We start from the raw sequence: 17344 nt of genomic DNA, 5'->3' as shown, positions 1-17344 counted from the left end.
TCTCTTGGCACCTTGTCATATGCCTTTTCCAAATCGACAAAACTTAAATACAGATCTTTGTTATATTCCCATGCTTTCTCGACTATTTGTCGTAAAGTGAAGAACTGATCCTGACAGCCTCTATTTGGCCTGAATCCAGCTTGTTCTTCACCAAGCTTTTCTTCCACAATTCTTCTCAACCATTTCTAAAGTATACTTGCATAGATCTTGCCAGGAACACTCAGTAGGGAAATACCTCTGTAATTCTCACATTCAGTTTTATTTCCCTTTTTATATATGGGTACTATGAGAGCTTTACTCCAATCATCGGGAATTCGTCCCTCTGTCCAGGCTTTCTGAACTATGCAGTGCAGCCACTGTAAGACTCTTATACCACCGTACTTCAGCATTTCTGGTCGAATATCATCTACTCCTGCTGCCTTTCCACATTTCAAGCCTTTGATGGCTTTTTCTACTTCAAGTATGGATATGTATTCCTGACTGCATGCCTAGTCAGTTTTTTACCACTGTGCTGTCATCACTGCTTGTTTCATTTAGCAGTTTTTCAAAGTAATTACTCCATACTTCAAGGATATCTTTTTCACCCGTTTTCATGTCACCTTTATCATCTCTAACTTCTTTTACAGCACTCTTTCCTCCATTCCTAAGCTTCTTAAACAACCTCCCGAACATTTTGCCACCTTCTTGGTATTTATTTTCTATATTCTTGCCAAAGTCCTACCATGACTTTTGTTTAGCTAGTTTTACACAGTGTTTAGCATTCTTGCATTTGTCTCTGTATTCTTTAAGAGCACAAGCTGACTTATTTGACAGGAACTTTTGATATGCTTTCTTCTTTTCCTTCACTGCCTCTTTAACTTCCTGTGTCCACCAGGGAGTTCTGATTTTTTTATCCTTGCAAACAACCTTACCACATGCCTCTCTGGCAGAATCAATCAATGTTTCCTTCAGAGTTTGCCACTGAATCTCCAAGGTTTGATTCCTGTTCTCAAACTCTTTCATTTTTTCTTCAATAATCTTTGTGTATTTTAGTCTACATTTCACATCTGAGAGCTGCTCAACTTTTATTCGCTTTAAAACTTTCTTACATGTTATTCTTTTCAATATGAAATTCAATTTTATCCCGCTCAAGACTAAGTAGTGATCGCTTCCAATTTCAAATCCTCTGTACACTCTGGTGTCCTGCACCAGGGAGAAAACATCACTATCAACAATAACATACTCAATGAAACTTTTCTTATTCCTTGCCTCTTCTCTCCATGTGAATTTGTGCACACATTTTTATGTTGGAACATGGTGTTAGTAATAACCAGTCCATGTCCTGAGCAGAAATCCAACAGGTAATTGCCATTATTATTAGATTTGCTCTTTTCTCCAAATTTTCCCAAAATATTTTTGTATGTCTCACAATCATTTTCTACTCTGCTATTCAGATCACCAACATGGACCAACATTTCCTTTTTCATTGTGTCAGTTGCTTTTTCTAAAGCATCAAAAAATTCCTCCACTTCTACCTTAGTAGAACCTTCTGTGGGACCATAGGCACAAATAAGTCTCATTGTCCAGTACCCGATTCTCATATTTGCCCACATTACTCTACTTGAGACTGACTGCCATTCAAGAAGATTAGCCTCATGTTTTGTGTTGAATACTATGGCTACTCCTTCTTTTCCTTGTTTGTCATTTCCTGAATATAACATTTTGTATTTATTGCTCAGATAGATCTTACCAGTTTTGGTCTTTTTTGTTTCAGTCACACCTATTATGTCGATCTGGTACTTATCTAATTCCTCAGCTAGCTCCATTTCTTTGCCATTCAGTCTTCTTATGTTGATAGTACCGATCTTTATCTCTGGTGATGTTGAGTTGGGGTTTGTTTTCAGATGGTTCCAGTAGCTGACTTTTCGCTGTTCGCCCTGGTTCCCTGGCGAAAACAACAGGGGCCTTGTTTAACCGGGTGACGCCCCAGCCGGCATGAAATTTTGTCATGTTGTACCATCATTTTTTATTTTGGTTTAACCAATAAGAATACAATTTGGTCGGCTAAATCCCAAACTGCCAGCCCATCCTCGTTCGTTCAGTATCCAAGTAGATACCCAACAGGGTGCACCACGAGAAGGTGAGGATTGGACATTAGGTCAGAAGCCCTGGTCGGTTCTCCGCATTCCTTTAAAGGCTATGTGGAGGTCTCCTCTCAGTTATACAGCTTTGACCCTTATTTTAGTTGAAATTATTTCCCTTCTATCAAGCCCCCAGACATGTTCTCCGCTTTATTCAGAATCCAAGGGTCCAAATTAAGGTAATTATACTAAGGGTTAACTCGTGTTTGGCATAGGTCGGTAAATCGACATAAGAGTATACTCGTAGTTGGCTTGTGAAGCTCATACACAAACTATGAGTATACTCGTAGGTGGCAGCGAACGTGTTAAATACTAAATAATATATATACACATATACACAGCTAATTCTCTTTTTACATGTCTTTTTTTACATGATTTCAAAATAACACGGTTTAGAAAACAAAAGCAATTCTATTTTTACACAGCATATTTTGATTTAACACGGTTCAAATGGTGCTTATTTTTAAAATTTCTGTTTGGATTCAGTTCTGTTAAATAGGATATTTCTATTATAATTATCATTTCCTAGACCGGTACATATGTACCGTTCTAGGAAATGATAATTATAATGGAATTATAAAACTGGAATTTTGGGGAACTTCCTCTTTTATATTCACTTGCCATTGGTTCCTGGAAGCAGAAGGGTGCTATGCTGATTCCTTGAAGTTGGTCCATTAAGGGAGGCCCGCCTAAATAAAGCTGCTTGGAAGGAGTTAAGCTATTTACTAAACAATCACTTCTTGTTTACAATTCGAAATGGTTACATGTCTTGTGTTTTGTTCATGAAAGTTTTGTTTCTGCAATAGAGTTTGTGTCTAAGACCACAGGCAATACAGTGAAAGGTGTGGATTTTAACACTTTACCAGTGCACTGGAAGGCAAACAAAAAAGGTTTGGGTTACAAAAATTTTGGGAAATTTTTAATGAATGGTTCAATGTTTTGTTCCAGAAATTAAATGTTTTTGATGGTTTCATATCACAAGTATCATTATCACCAGTTCCAATAAGATTCATTACCTTCATGGTAAACATGAGGGTATGGAATCTTATCAAGACTATTACTGTTTTAATAATTAGCTTTCATTTGAATATTTAAACAAAAGAGAACCAGTAATAAAAACTTACCTTAATAGGTTCTCGCGAAGCACTCGCTTGACAGCATTGTAAACAGCTATCATTTAAAATCTCAAGATCAAACTGAGATAACTGATCACACCATGTACAAAGTAAATCTGCCTTTCGCAATCCAAGTTGTAAGCAGTCCTCAGTAGATAATTCACATTTCACTAATGCAATCTGAGAACAAATAATTATTATCTTAATATACAGTAAATAAACTCTATTGAGAATGAATAAATCAGTATACAGTAATACCTTGCATAGTGCAATTTTAATATTGCTGAAAAAGTTCCATGCTATGCAAAACTGCACTGTTTAAAACATTATTATAATGAGTTCCAAACAGACAATTAATTAATTGCAGTATTGGGGGGGGGGAGGATTACACATCATTTGTTAACTGAAAACTCACCAGATATACAAATTAATGCACACAGAAAAATTAAAAAGGATTAAAATAAAAAGTAGTAAAGATTTTTATTGTTGATAATTGAACACGAATTTTTATTTGGAAAAATTGTACTTAAACAATGCACAGGTTTTATTCTTCATTTTCTCTGCATGCATGTCTTTATAAATCGAATAGCATTTTGCAATGCTTGCTGAACTTTAATGCTTTGTTCGATGTTAAAATCAGCATCCATAAGAAAATCAGAAGCAATGTCTGTTTATAATTTCAAGTTTTTGTTCTAGTATTAACATTTACATTTGTTAGGTTTACAAATTTCATTGCATTTCCCACTCATAATTGCATATAAAAGGATACTCATATGTAATAAAAAATAAACAAAATATTTTCAAAGTGACCGTGACTTTACTGCACCAAAGCTAAAATAATACTAAAGTGTGCATCGAACAGCTGTTACTGTAGTATGCTAATCACTACAGTACACTGTTTTAGCAGAATTTGAATGTTGGCAATGTAGTACAATACTGTACTACTGTTTTTTTTTTTTTTTTAATTTTTAAAAATTATAAACCATGCAATAGCAAAACCATGTCATGCAAAGTACTGCTGTACTAATTTTATTAGTTTTAAACAAACTATACCATAATAACTTCTGTAAAAATCTAAATAACATAACAATATGAAACTGATATAACAGACTACCAAATTTAAATACGTGGAATTGCATGATAGATGGTAAGAAAAGTTGTTCAATGAAATGATTTCATGAAAGCATCAATTAATATTTACTGAGTGAACTAGTATATAAAACAACAGAATTCCATTATGCAGCAATTAATGGAACTTCTGAAAAACACTAAAATTTAAAAAAATATTACTTCTAAAAGAAGTAATATTTTTTTTACAGCAAAATTTTCATATCAGACTTTTAGTCACTGCTTTGCTTCATATGGACACCAACAAGTGCTTTGTAATTATGAATATATGGTATTTTTTAATGTATGATTAATTTACTATAACAGTACTGAAAACCAGTGGTTCTTCTTTCTTTACAGTAGAGTAATATGGCTGATTATAGACACTGAAATGGACCTGAACTGTTTTAAATATGTGAAATAAAACTTAAGAACCTGTTAAGATGGAAAGATAGTTTTCCTATAAATGAAGAGACTCCAAGACAAAGGTAGCAAATTATAAAGCAGTCAGTATCTTGGGAATGGTTATTAAGGTATTAGAATAGTAGGATGACGTAAGAATTCAAGAGCAAGATGCAAGTACATGATGCTCTAGTGGGGGAGGCACAGTTTTGTAAAAGATAGATCTTAACTTTGTAATTTACTCACTGTCTATTATAAAAAGTAACTGCTACATTTAAGGAAATGGCTACATCATAATACTGAATGGACTCTGCAAATGCATTTGACAGAAATCTATTAGATACAATTGTAGCATGCAAGATGCAGTAAATTATGTTGTTACTGATGTGGCATAATTAAAAAGAATCAACCATGGGTGGGTGTGTAATTTAATAGCAGTCTCTAAAATGAAAAGTGCTTAGCTTATGTATTTTTCTTTAAGTCATGTTTAGCTATTCTTCTATTCAAAGAAACAGCATATATGCAGTGGTGAGCTAAATTCTTCAGAACTTCAGTTGTCTAAAACAAAAGAGTTTTAGAAAACAAACAGTTCTGAAGAACTTTGCTCACAACTGATGATACGTATGATATGCATTTTATAACTACCAATGTGCTTTCTTATGTTTTAAATTCAAGGAAGAAACAAATGTCTAAGAGAAATAATTAACTATTTTTATTTAGTTATTAAATTATTAACTAATATATCACCTTGGTCGCTAAGACATCATCACAGGCACAGCAATATATGCACATGCATGCAGACAAAAAAAAAAGTAGAGATGCAAATACAGTCTAAGATGTAATCTTATAGTTCATATGGGTATCCTCTTTAGGGCAACATAAAATCTCGATCATACAGATGACAGTTTCATGATAAAAGTCTCCCAGATATGTGGTATAATGAGGTAACCATATTTATTTCGGTTAGGAAAATGGGTAGCTGTGGCATATTCCAGTAAGTCTCTCAGATTTATATTTAATTTACATTTTAACTCACTCTAAATTCAATGAACTGTGTCAGCAATTCCTGAATGGTTGATAGAGCTATTGGTCTATTTTCTGTTTATACAGACAAATGTTGGCTGTTCTTTCAAGCCATGTGCAATATACCTAAGATAGAAGTGTAAAGGAGCCATACAGAGTGTAAAGAGCATGCCAATAACAGTCATTACATCTAGTGACCTATTATATTTTAAATTCAATCTGCATTTGTCTTCCCGTTGCTGTACCTGCACATAAATGCATATCCCTGTGCCTGAAAAAATGCCTTAGTAACCAAGGCAAATACTGATTAATAACTTAGAATTTTTTAGGAAATGACAACATAAACTAAATTATTAATCATAAAAACTTTAATAACTACCTATATTTCAGCAATGTTACATTGCCATCTTCAGGGATCACAAAACAATGATATATGCACACAGACACTCACACTTGAAGCTGAAGGAAAGGCAACTGAAGTCGGTCCTAGAGTATTGAAAGGTGTTCCCTAGGGTCTAAATTGGCTTGTTGTGACTGCTGGGCTGACGATCTTAGAATGTAAGCTTCCCAAATTTGGGGCAGTCTCATGCGCCCAAATTTGTTGAGGTTTGGGCAGTTTTTCAGAGCTGAGGCTAATCCAAGGAATAATCTTTCATACTTGTACTTGCTGCAGTGTAATAAAGTGGCCTTCTTCCAGCATATTCCTATGGTGGGTATCCAATGCATAAGTTCTGATGCATTTGACACCCACCACAGAATGTGTTCCCTCACTTTCATTTGCACAGCTGCTGCTCTTGTTAATACAAGAGCAGCAGCTGTCCAGCATCCCTTTACTGTGCAACTACAAACACTAAATCTTCTTCTCTCCTCTTCCTCTTATTCCATCCACTTCTGTCCTCTGGAACAGAGAACAGACTTCCTCATTAAGTATTCCCAAACAATTACAACTTGCAGGTCTTCAAAAAACATCAATAAACTTCTCAGTCCTTATTTGCACCTCACACATGGCACTGATGTGCTTGTAGGTCTCTTGACCTCTTGTACATGGGATTAATATAAAAAAAAAATAATAATTCTCTATCCTCTTTGCATAATAATCCAGCTGATATTCATACCTCTCTGGGATACAAGAAGGGCAGCAAGGAAGCCAATAAAATAATAAAAAAATTCTTTCGTGAACAAATTGAAGAAATCTAAAAATAATTAGATATATGAAGAGCCAAAGGCTTCAATTTGGCGACATATAACTTGTTTAAGTTAAGGGATATTACATCCCATATAGTTTCTCAGCCGAATAAGAAACTCAGAGTTTCATGCCGAATATAGTAGAAACTATATAAAGTTCGGCGATTCCAAGCGTAAGCAAATACCTGGATACTGCCGCACTGACCCTAAAGGTAGTGCAAGCTGAGGCAACTCGTGTCAAAGGTGGAGCAAGTTCCGATCACTATTCTTGATATTTACCCATAATGTGAACTTAGCTCCTAGGAGCTGTATTATTGTTTGACATTATGAGAGATTGGCTCTTCATATATCTAATAATTTATTAGGACACTTCATGGCAAAACTCGTAGAAGGGTTGTAAGTTCTGTTCGCTACAAACTTGATATTAACTAGGTCTGCCTACTCACTGATGAGACCTCAATAAAGGTTGAAACCGGTCTGGGTAGTGACCTTCTCTCATAATGTCGAACAATAATACAGCTCCTAGGAGCTAAGTTCACATTATGGGTAAATATCAAGAATAGTGATCGGAACTTGCTCCACCTTTGACACGAGTTGCCTTAGCTTGCACTACCTTTAGGGTCAGTGCGGCAGTATCCAGGTATTTGCTTACGCTTGGAATCGCCGAACTTTATATAGTTCCTACTATATTCGGCATGAAACTCTGAGTTTCTTATTCGGCTGAGAAACTATATGGGATGTAATATCCCTTAACTTAAACAAATCTAAAAATAATTTTATTATTTCTATTATTACGTGACACCTCCAGGGAGTCCAAGGACTCATCGGGGGAGGGCACCTACTCTACAACTCTGTCTCCATCCAATTCTCCAACTACAATCATCATCTACACCAGTGATGGCGAACCTATGACACGCGTGTCAGCACTGACACACTTGAGGGTTTCAAGTGACACACCTTGGATGTTGAAAAATATTGGTATTCTGATGAAAAAACTGCGATAAATCATGTAAGATTGCTCTCAGTTAAGGCGAAGGTAGGTTTCGGTTCATTGAAAGAATTATATTTTATAGTTAGCCTATTTCTATTTTATTTTGTAGTTAGAGCTAAAGCTCTTCTAGCAACTCTTCCTATAGGTCTTTAAATGTCTATTTTTCCTTCAATGGCATCTCAGATGATTCCATTTCCTCTCAGAATATGTCCAATCCAGTTTCCCTTTCTTCTTTTTATCCTCTTTAACAGACTTCTTTCTTCTTCTACTCTTTTTAAGACCTCTTCATTAGTTGATTTTATCTGTCCATTTGATTTTTTCCATCCTTCTCCAAATCCACATCCCAAAGCTTTCCAAAATCTTAATTTCTTCTTTCTTCAATGTTTCAGATGCATAGAGGGCAACACTCCACACAACATTTTATTAGTTTTTTCTTTAGGTCATGCTGAATATTTATCATACTGAATCTTAAAATCCTTAACACTCCCTGCATTAACAAATCCATTAACTCCAGTAATATGTTCCATTCACTCATGATTCTCCAAGTAAATTATCTACTCCTCACACCCCTCTTCACCACACTCTTACATAATTTCCAGCGATGGCTTCTGGTTCTTCCTCTCTTGCCTTCTGCTTTTTTTATAATTCTGTCTGCATTAATATGATAAAAATCCCCTCACTAACTTAAACGTATCTATCATATCACCTCTTTTCCTCCTATCCATCAAATTCTGCAATCTACATCCCTTCAACCCTCTCTCTTTATAGTCAACATTCAGGCAACACAATATTGTCTTTGTTGCTCATCACTGAACTCTCTCCAATGTTTCCACATCACAATAAAAAACCAGATGACCAAATCAGAGCACAATAGTTCAAGTGTGGTCAAACCAGTGCTTTATACAATGAGTACACCCACTTCCTCATATGTTAGTGTCCTTATCCCAGTACACTACAATGTGCAGTCTACAACACTTACAATAATATTCCCTCTAAACTTCAGTATACTGTCAACCATCAATCACAAATCTTGAATCTCGTCCACTTCCTGCAGTACAGTGCCATCAATGTAGTACACAGTCTTATATTTCTGTGAACCAAAATGCAACTTCTTGCACTTATTAATACTACAGCCACTCCTTTTGTCCAAGTCAAAAGTCTATTGAAATTTTCTGAAGGGAATTTACATCAGCAGTACTACTTACAGTTCTTCCCAACTTTGCATCATAAGCAAACAAATAAAGATCCCCAGTAAGTCAACATGATATATCATTTATACACAAGTTAAATAGCAGGGGCCCAAGAACAGTTTCTCAAAAAAGGATGACAACCAGTGTCATCCTTTTTTGAGAAACTGCTCCATCATACACAACTTGCTGGTCTGAGGAATGTCCAGTCAAAGATTAAAAAAAAAAAAAACACTACGCTAAAATACATACATATATTTACTTTATTTTTCCACATGGTTGCCATTGACTTCCAGGCATTTTTGGTATCGTGGCACCAGCTTCTTCATACCACATCAAAAAAAGTCTTCCACCAGTGAGTTCAACCACTGAATCATGCTGTTCTTCAGTTCCTCATCTTCTTCAAAGTGCTGAGATGGGAGGCACTGTTTCATATGCAGGAAGAAGAGGTAGTCACTGGGTGCAAGGGCGGGGCTGAAAGGTGGGTGGTCAAAAAGTTCAAGCAGGAAAGTTGAACTTCTGAATTTGCTGAATTGCTTGTCTGAGTTTCTTCAGCATTTCACAATACGCATCAACATTAATTATTGTTCCTCACTGAAGAAAATCGACAAGCAAGATCCTTTTTTTGGCCTCAGAAGACAGTGGCCATCTTTTGTTTGCTTTCAAAAATGAAGGGCACTACTGCATTGATTGCTGTTTTGACTCTGTGCAGTGGTTAAATTCTAAACGAATAAGCTCTGGGACCCTTAAAGCAAGGATCATAAATGTGAGGCTATTGCTAGATTGTTGCAACACTTTTTTTAATTTTATTTATTTATTCTGGTGGAGTTTGTTTAGACCCTTCTCCTTTAATAAGTATTAATCCATTTATCCACTCTGATGCTAACTGAATACCCTGATATGAAGAACTTACGACTAAGGTCTGTACCCTAGGTACAGACCCTGGGCACAAGGTATTATTTGTGTTATCATTGTCATCCAAGCTATTTTTCTGTTTAAATAAGGTACCAATATACTTATCTATAGTTGAAATATCGTACTTACTCAAATATAACTTGCCCTCACGTATAACTTGCACCCCTGATTTCACTTTTAGAAAAAATAAATTAAAAAGTTTTGCATGTATCTTGCACATGAAAAAAAGCTTAAACAAGTTCACATCAGGGCGATAGTAACTTGCTCCCCGTGGTAAACAACACGCCCTCCCCAATAGTCACTATACTTCAGAGGCAAGAAAAGCAAGTACTTTTATTATGTCAGTGAATAAGGTACGAGCAGTCAGTGTAATATATTTCTCAACAAATAGTGCAATTAGAGACAACTGGGATATAAAACGACACTAATTAATGAATCACATGTCCCCTCCCCTCATACAGAAATTATGCTGTATAGACTCAAGCAAAACCATATACTGCACCGGCAAACACAGTATCTAACTAAAAACTATTGTTATTAGTTAGATGTGTGCGAGTCCGCCCACCGCAAAGAAGCAATAAAATTCAACTGAATGTGCTAAAATTCGTAAACGTGTTAAAACTAAGAAATATATATAGTGAATGTTGTTATTGCAGTTTCACATATTACGGAATTCACTTGAAGAGAGTTAGCTTTCAACTCAATTGTCAGCTTGCTTTTATCTTTCAGTCGCGCAATCTTTTATTAATACCGCACCAATCATATGTACGCCATAATAACCTGCCACTGCTGTCTCACACCCTGCTTTCCCTTCTCACTAGTCATTCGTGAAGGATTGTTCATTATGTATCTCAAGTCTTGTAAATTACTGGCCATGAAGGATTGTTCATTATGTATCTGAAGTCTTCAAAATTAGGCAGTACTGTCGACAGGGTGTAGCATAAAGGCAGCCTGCCTCACGACACTGCATAATTAAGGGTACGTATTTAGCCATATTGCGGTAGACACCACATCAGGACAACAAGATATTTTACAGCATCTGATGTAGATGCAACAGATTTATTTGAAGAATTAAAAATTCTCTCAAAAATAATACAACAAAAAAGTGGTCCTCACCAAATTTTATCATATACAAGGGTGGTCTGAAAAGTTCTTGGCCTCGACCATACATGGCAACACCATTGGCAAGATTTTTTTTTCTAAGTTGGTACATCCATCATAAGCATCCACATGAAATTGCAAGTCATTCTACCAATTAGTTTGTTTTATACAGCTGTCTGAAGCAAAAATGTTGGTCTGTATCCCTTGAAATGGATAAAATTGAGTATCATGCAGTTATAAAATTCTTCGTAGTAGAATATTTAATGCCAAAAGAAATTCATTCGAAGTTAATAAAAGTTTATGGGCACTCTTCTCCTTCGTTTTTGACAATTAAGAAATGGGCTGCCGAGTTTAACCATGGCTGTTGAAGATGATCCACATGAAGGACATTCAAAAAATGTAACAACACCAAAAATCATTGATCAAGTGCACGATATGGTACTGGATGACTGGTGAGTCCAAGTGCATGAAATTGCTGAGACTAAAGCATTTCAAAAGACCTGGTTTGCAGAAGAAAAAAATCATCTTACATCAGGACAATGCACCTGCCCATAAATGTGTTTTGGCAATGGGAAAATTAAGGGATCTGCACTATGAATTATTGGAACATCCACCCTATCCCCAGATTTGACTCCCTCTGACTTCTGTCTCTTCCCAAAACTAAAACTCTTCCCCGCTGATCAGCGTTTTTCTTCGAATCAAGAGGTGATTGATTGCAGCTGTAGAGGGTATTTTGCAGATCTTACTTAGAACCACTACAGGGGTGGGATAATGGCGTTGGAGCATCGCTGGAATAAATGTATTAGTCTTAAGGAAGATTATGTTAAAAAATAAAAATTATTTTGAAATTATAAATTCGTTTTTTCATTGTTAGGCCGAGAACTTTTCAGACCATCCTTATATATATATTATATATATATATATATATATAAAAATCTTGTAGAAATTTATCCCAACATAACCACCGCCCTAAGGATATTGTTAACAATTCCTATTAGGGTAGCAAGTGTGGAAAGAAGTGTTTCCAAGCTTAAACTGATTAAAAGTTATTTGCAAGCAGCAATGACTCAAGAAAGATTGGTTGGTCTAGCAACTATATCGATAGAGGCAGACATAGCTTATAATTTAAATTTAGAAGAGCTTATAAACAGTTTTACTGTGCAATATCCCCATAAGAGCAAACATTTAATTAATATTATTTAATTGTGTTTTGCATTAATGTTTCTCTTGTAATATTCACTAAAAGAAAGTAAGTGGGATATTCACTAACATCCCACTTATTTTTTTTTAACATCCATAAGTTAAAAATTAGTTTGAACACTGTTTCACACACAGCTAATTTAGCATTTTCTTTCTTATTCCATATAAATTTATTCAGCTAACTTCCTCCTCTGCAAGATTTTCTAATTCTGTTGTCTATTTCTGCATTTAATTTGCCATCTTCACTAAAAATTGTGCCTAAATAGTTTAAATGATTACTTGTTCTATAAGTTCACCAAAAATGCAGTTAATGTTGCTGCCTATTTTTAATGTCTATCTTTTTATTGCTGATTTTCACGCCAAATTTATTACAGCAGTTATTCAATTTAGTCAGGGAATCTTGCAGACCTATACTGGATTTATTCAGAGGTATAACATCATCTGCTTAAAGCCAAAAGCTATGATTAACATGGCCAATTTTGATATCAGATTTAATACCACTTTCATTTATAGTGAACCATACAGTTAATGAATAACAGTGGAGATAGTGCACCCTTGTCACACATACCTGATTTAACATCAAACCATCTTCCTGTACTTCCTTCAATTCTAACTGCTGACTTACAGCTTAAATAAAGAATATGTATAGCTTGACATAATGTCCCATTTACACCATATCATGGCAGAGTTTTGAAGAACTTTCCTCTGGACACCTTGTCATGCCATTTCCAGAGATCTACTACGAAACTTAAATACAAATCCTTGTTATATTCCCAAGATTTGTCGATTATTTGTCTTAAATTGAAAATATGATCCTGACAATTTCTAGTTGGTCAGAATCCAGCTTGTTCTTCATCAAGCTTTCCTTTCACAATTTTTCTTAGCCATTTCTCAAGTATACTTGCATAAATCTTACCAAGAACACTCAGCAGGGAAATACCTCTGTAATTCTCACATTGTTTTATATAGATGGGTATTATTAGAGCTCTACTCCAATCATCCGGAATTCGAACCTCTGACTAGGCATCCTGAATTATGCAGTGCAGCCACTATAAGAAATCTCCATATCTGAGCATTTTCGGTTGAATTTCATCTACTCTAGCTGCCTTCCACATTTCAGGTTTTTTATGACTTTATACTACTGTGCCGACATTGCTTGCTGCATTTAGCAATCTTTCAAAGTAATTACTCCAGACATCTAGAATATCTATCTTCAGTTTTCATGACACCTTTATCATCTCTGATTCCTTTTACAGTACTCTTTCCTCCATTTCTAAGCTTTTTCAATAGCCTCTATAATATTTTGCCACCTACCAATATTTATTTTCTATATTCTTACCAAAGGCTTCCATGACTTGTTTAGCTAGTTTTACACTATGCTTTGCTTTCTTACATTTTCTCTGTATTCTGTAGGAGCACAAACTAACTTACTTGCCAGGAACTTTTTATATGTTTTCTTCCTTTCCTTGACTGCCTCTTTAACTTCCTGAATCCACTATTTATCCCACCAAATACCTCTCTGGCTGAATCAATCAATGTTTTCTTCAGGCATGCCACTGAATCTCCAAGGTTTGATTCTTGTTTTCAAACTGTTTCATTTTTTCTTGAATGATCTTTGTGTATTTGAGTCTACAGTTCACATCTGAAGGCTGTTCAACTTCAATTCCTTTTAAAACTTTCTTATGCACTCTTCTTTTCAATATGAAATTCAATTTTATCCTGCGCAAAACTAAATAGTGATCGCTTCCTATTTCAAATCCCCTGTATACTTGTCTTGAACCAATGGGAAACATCACTCTCAACGATAACAGTCAATGAGACTTTTCTTATTTCTCGCGTCTTCTTTCCATGTGAATGTGTGCACATTTTTATGTTGAAACATGGTGTTAGCAATAACTGGCCCATGTCCTAAACAGAAATAGAGCAGGAACTTACCATTATTATTAGCTTGGCTCTTTTATCCAAATTTTCCCAAAACAATTCTATATGTGTGATAATGATAATCATTTCCTGCTCTACTATTTAGATCTCTAACAATGACCAACTGTTCCTTTTTCACTGTGTCAGCTGCCTTCTCTAATGCCTGGAAAAATTTCTCCCCCATTTCTTCCTTTGCATTTTCTGTGAGATCATTGGCAAAAATAACTCTCATTGTCCAATATTCCATTCTGATATTTACCCACATCATTCTACTTGATTACCTGCCATTCAAGATGATTATCCTCATATTTAGTATTGAATACTATAGCTATTCTTTTTTCCTGAATGTTATTATTCTGATAGTACTTCTGGTACTTATCCAATCTTAAACACTATTGATGTCGAGTTGGGATGTGTTCTGGGATTTATTGCAGTAGCTGGCTTTGCATTGTTTGCTCTGGTTCCCTGATGATAACAGTGCAGGGCATATTTTTAACAGATGTAAATGATCTGTGTGTGTGTGTGTGTGTGTGTGTGTATACAAACTTTCTGGCAAAAGTATGTTGTTTGCTGATGACATGGTATTAATGAAACGACCTTGAGGATTTAGAAAACAGGATTAACTATATGTTGAAACTAAATAAGTGGTTTAGGAATAATAACCTTAAAATTAATACCAATAAAACCACATCCAAACATTTCACCTTAAAAGCTAGATCACAATATAACTATAAAATGGCATGAAATGAATTTTACTGGAATTTAAAATTGTAACTGTAGCTTGATCAAAAAAACATAATCAGTAAAGTATTTGGGCCTCCCTATTGACAGCAACATGAAATGGAATGCCCACCTCACATTTTTAACAAACAAGTTGAGGTTTGCAATTAACAGAATATATTATTTTAAAAATTTGTCAATTCAGTATTTTTAAGATGCTTATATTATTCATGGGTAAATTCTTTCCTGCAATATGGTATCATCTTTTGGGGATGGAGACTGCTATAACAATCGACTTCTTTTGTTTCAAATACAAAATAAAATAATGAGAACTATCTTCTCTTCTCTAGTATTCTGCAATTGAGCAGGTTCTTTTAGTAGCAGAAACTTTCCTTCCACTTCTGTTCTGAGCCTTTTCTTTCAAGGTTGTGTACCTGTTTCCATTGAGCATGTCATCTGGCATTGTTTTCCTTACTCTTCCTCTGGGTCTTTTTCCGTCTATTTTTCCTTCGATGGCATCTCTAATGATTCCGTTCCCTCTCAGAATGTCCGATCCACTTTCCCTTGCTTCTTTTTATCCTCCTTAACAAACTTCTTTCTTCTTCTACTCTTTTTAAGACCTCTTCATTAGTTATTTTATCTGTCCATTAGAGCTATAGCCATGACTAATTTCTTCGCATATGCAACTAGTGGTCTGTTAGCCATTCTTAACATTTTGCCTTTACAGAACTTTATAACTGTATACTATATGTAAGAAATAACAGTGTAAATTTTTCCACATATGTGGACTGTGATTTATGTTGTGGCCAAAACTTGTTAAATTGGGTTTTTTTTTTTAAATTGGTTGTGCAGTTATTTGTTAATTATTCTGATATTAATGGCATGTTTCGTATTATGCATCTAACAAATATAGGTATTTAAAGGGGTGCTTATTTTCCTATTATATAGTTAGAGATAATTTTACCAAAAACTAAGTTTATACTGTACTTCTGGAATGAATCAGGATTTCGATATTACGTGTTATTACACATAATGAAAAATCTTAAAATCTCATTACTATTTTCTCTCCACATTCTGTAAAATTTAATAAGTGAGTGAAAGTTTAAAATAAAAATAAATAAATGAAGCACGCTACGAATACGCATGGCAGTTCAATTTGCCTCATGCTTGGGGAAGCACGAGACCACACACTAGTAAGTACTCATTAAAGATTCGTCAAACATTTCATGCGTGTTTCTCTAGCATCGCAGCCTCTCCTGACAATACTCACTCTCAAATGAAAAAAAGAATATAGAGAATAAAATATAATGTCATACCACAATAGCAATAACAATCAACATCAACCCAATGACATCTGCCATATTGCTGACGTGTACTTTCAAAACAAACAGAACTTCACCGCATGAATTCTATTTTCTGGCCTAAACACTTCAGTTTCAGTATAATGCAGCTTAGTAACTAAATTCAAATTCAGATCCGCCACTTGCTCAAAAAGCCTTCAAGAAAGTAAAAAATAGGTCAAGAAGTACGGAAACCGAACAAAGCAAAATAGAGTTTTCTCTAATTCTCAAAAAAGGAATTACAAATTACATTCTAGTTATTCACTTTCATAAAATTCATTAAAGAAGAATACCCAAAATAGGTAGACTTCAACTCTAGATATAAAATATCGCAAGACTCTTCTGCAAATTTATTCAATTCGAAGTAACTTTCACAAATAATAATAATAATAATAATCTTCTTCTTCTCCTCCTATCCAGGTTCTAGGCCAAGTGACCTGTTCCGGACTCAGTCCATCTTCTTCTTCCTGATCGTCTCCTATTTCTTGTTCCTCTAGACTTATATGTTAAGATATAATAATAATAATAATAATAATAATAATAATAATAATAATAATAATAATAATAGAAAGAAAGAAAGAAACGTATATTTTAAATTTTATGGTGTTGGTAGTGTAATGTATGGTAACGATTCCTTGCTGTTACCATAATGCTAAACATGAAGAATCATTATTATAGACGGGATTGTACTCGCCGACCTAGAGAAACTTTTCTAATTTTTTTTTATTTTTATTTTTTCGCCGGTTTCAAAGTTAGTCAATCTTTCATGTAGGTACTTCTGGTTTCTTGCTCCTAGAAACCTCGAGCCCTTAAAACTGCGTTTGAAAAAAATAAAAAATAAAAATAACCATATGCTTCGGGCTGCTACAAACGGCAACAATAACATTACCACGATTTAGGATTGCAATGATGGCAGTTGTCTGCCAGACTATCTTTGCCTCTAAAACCATCTATAATCATGTGCTCGACATTCAGTATGGCTACGGATGAATGACCAATAGGCGCCCTCGATTTCCCA

The 17344-nt window shown here is 34.9% G+C and overlaps 1 protein-coding gene across 1 annotated transcript in view; it reads right to left on the bottom strand.

Moving 5' to 3' along the window:
* The window catches only part of LOC150110684 (selenoprotein F), a 66876-nt gene extending 50415 nt beyond the window's left edge, over positions 1-16461 (bottom strand). The window contains exons 1-2 of the mRNA XM_090400310.1: positions 16303-16461; positions 3245-3415 (exon numbers count right to left, since the gene is read on the bottom strand). Of these exons, the coding sequence (XP_090256436.1) occupies positions 3245-3415; positions 16303-16347 (216 nt within the window). The 5' untranslated portion in view covers positions 16348-16461. The remainder of the gene's footprint in view (positions 1-3244; positions 3416-16302) is intronic.
* Positions 16462-17344: the final 883 nt, after the last annotated feature.

Source organism: Typopeltis vanoorti, chromosome 1 (assembly GCF_054136105.1).
Source record: "Typopeltis vanoorti isolate ZY-2024b chromosome 1, IOZ_Tvanoo_1.0, whole genome shotgun sequence".
In the NCBI taxonomy this organism is placed as follows: domain Eukaryota; kingdom Metazoa; phylum Arthropoda; class Arachnida; order Uropygi; family Thelyphonidae; genus Typopeltis; species Typopeltis vanoorti.
The sequence above is the reverse complement of the archived record's forward strand: the minus strand, read 5'-3'. Positions and strand labels throughout refer to the sequence as shown.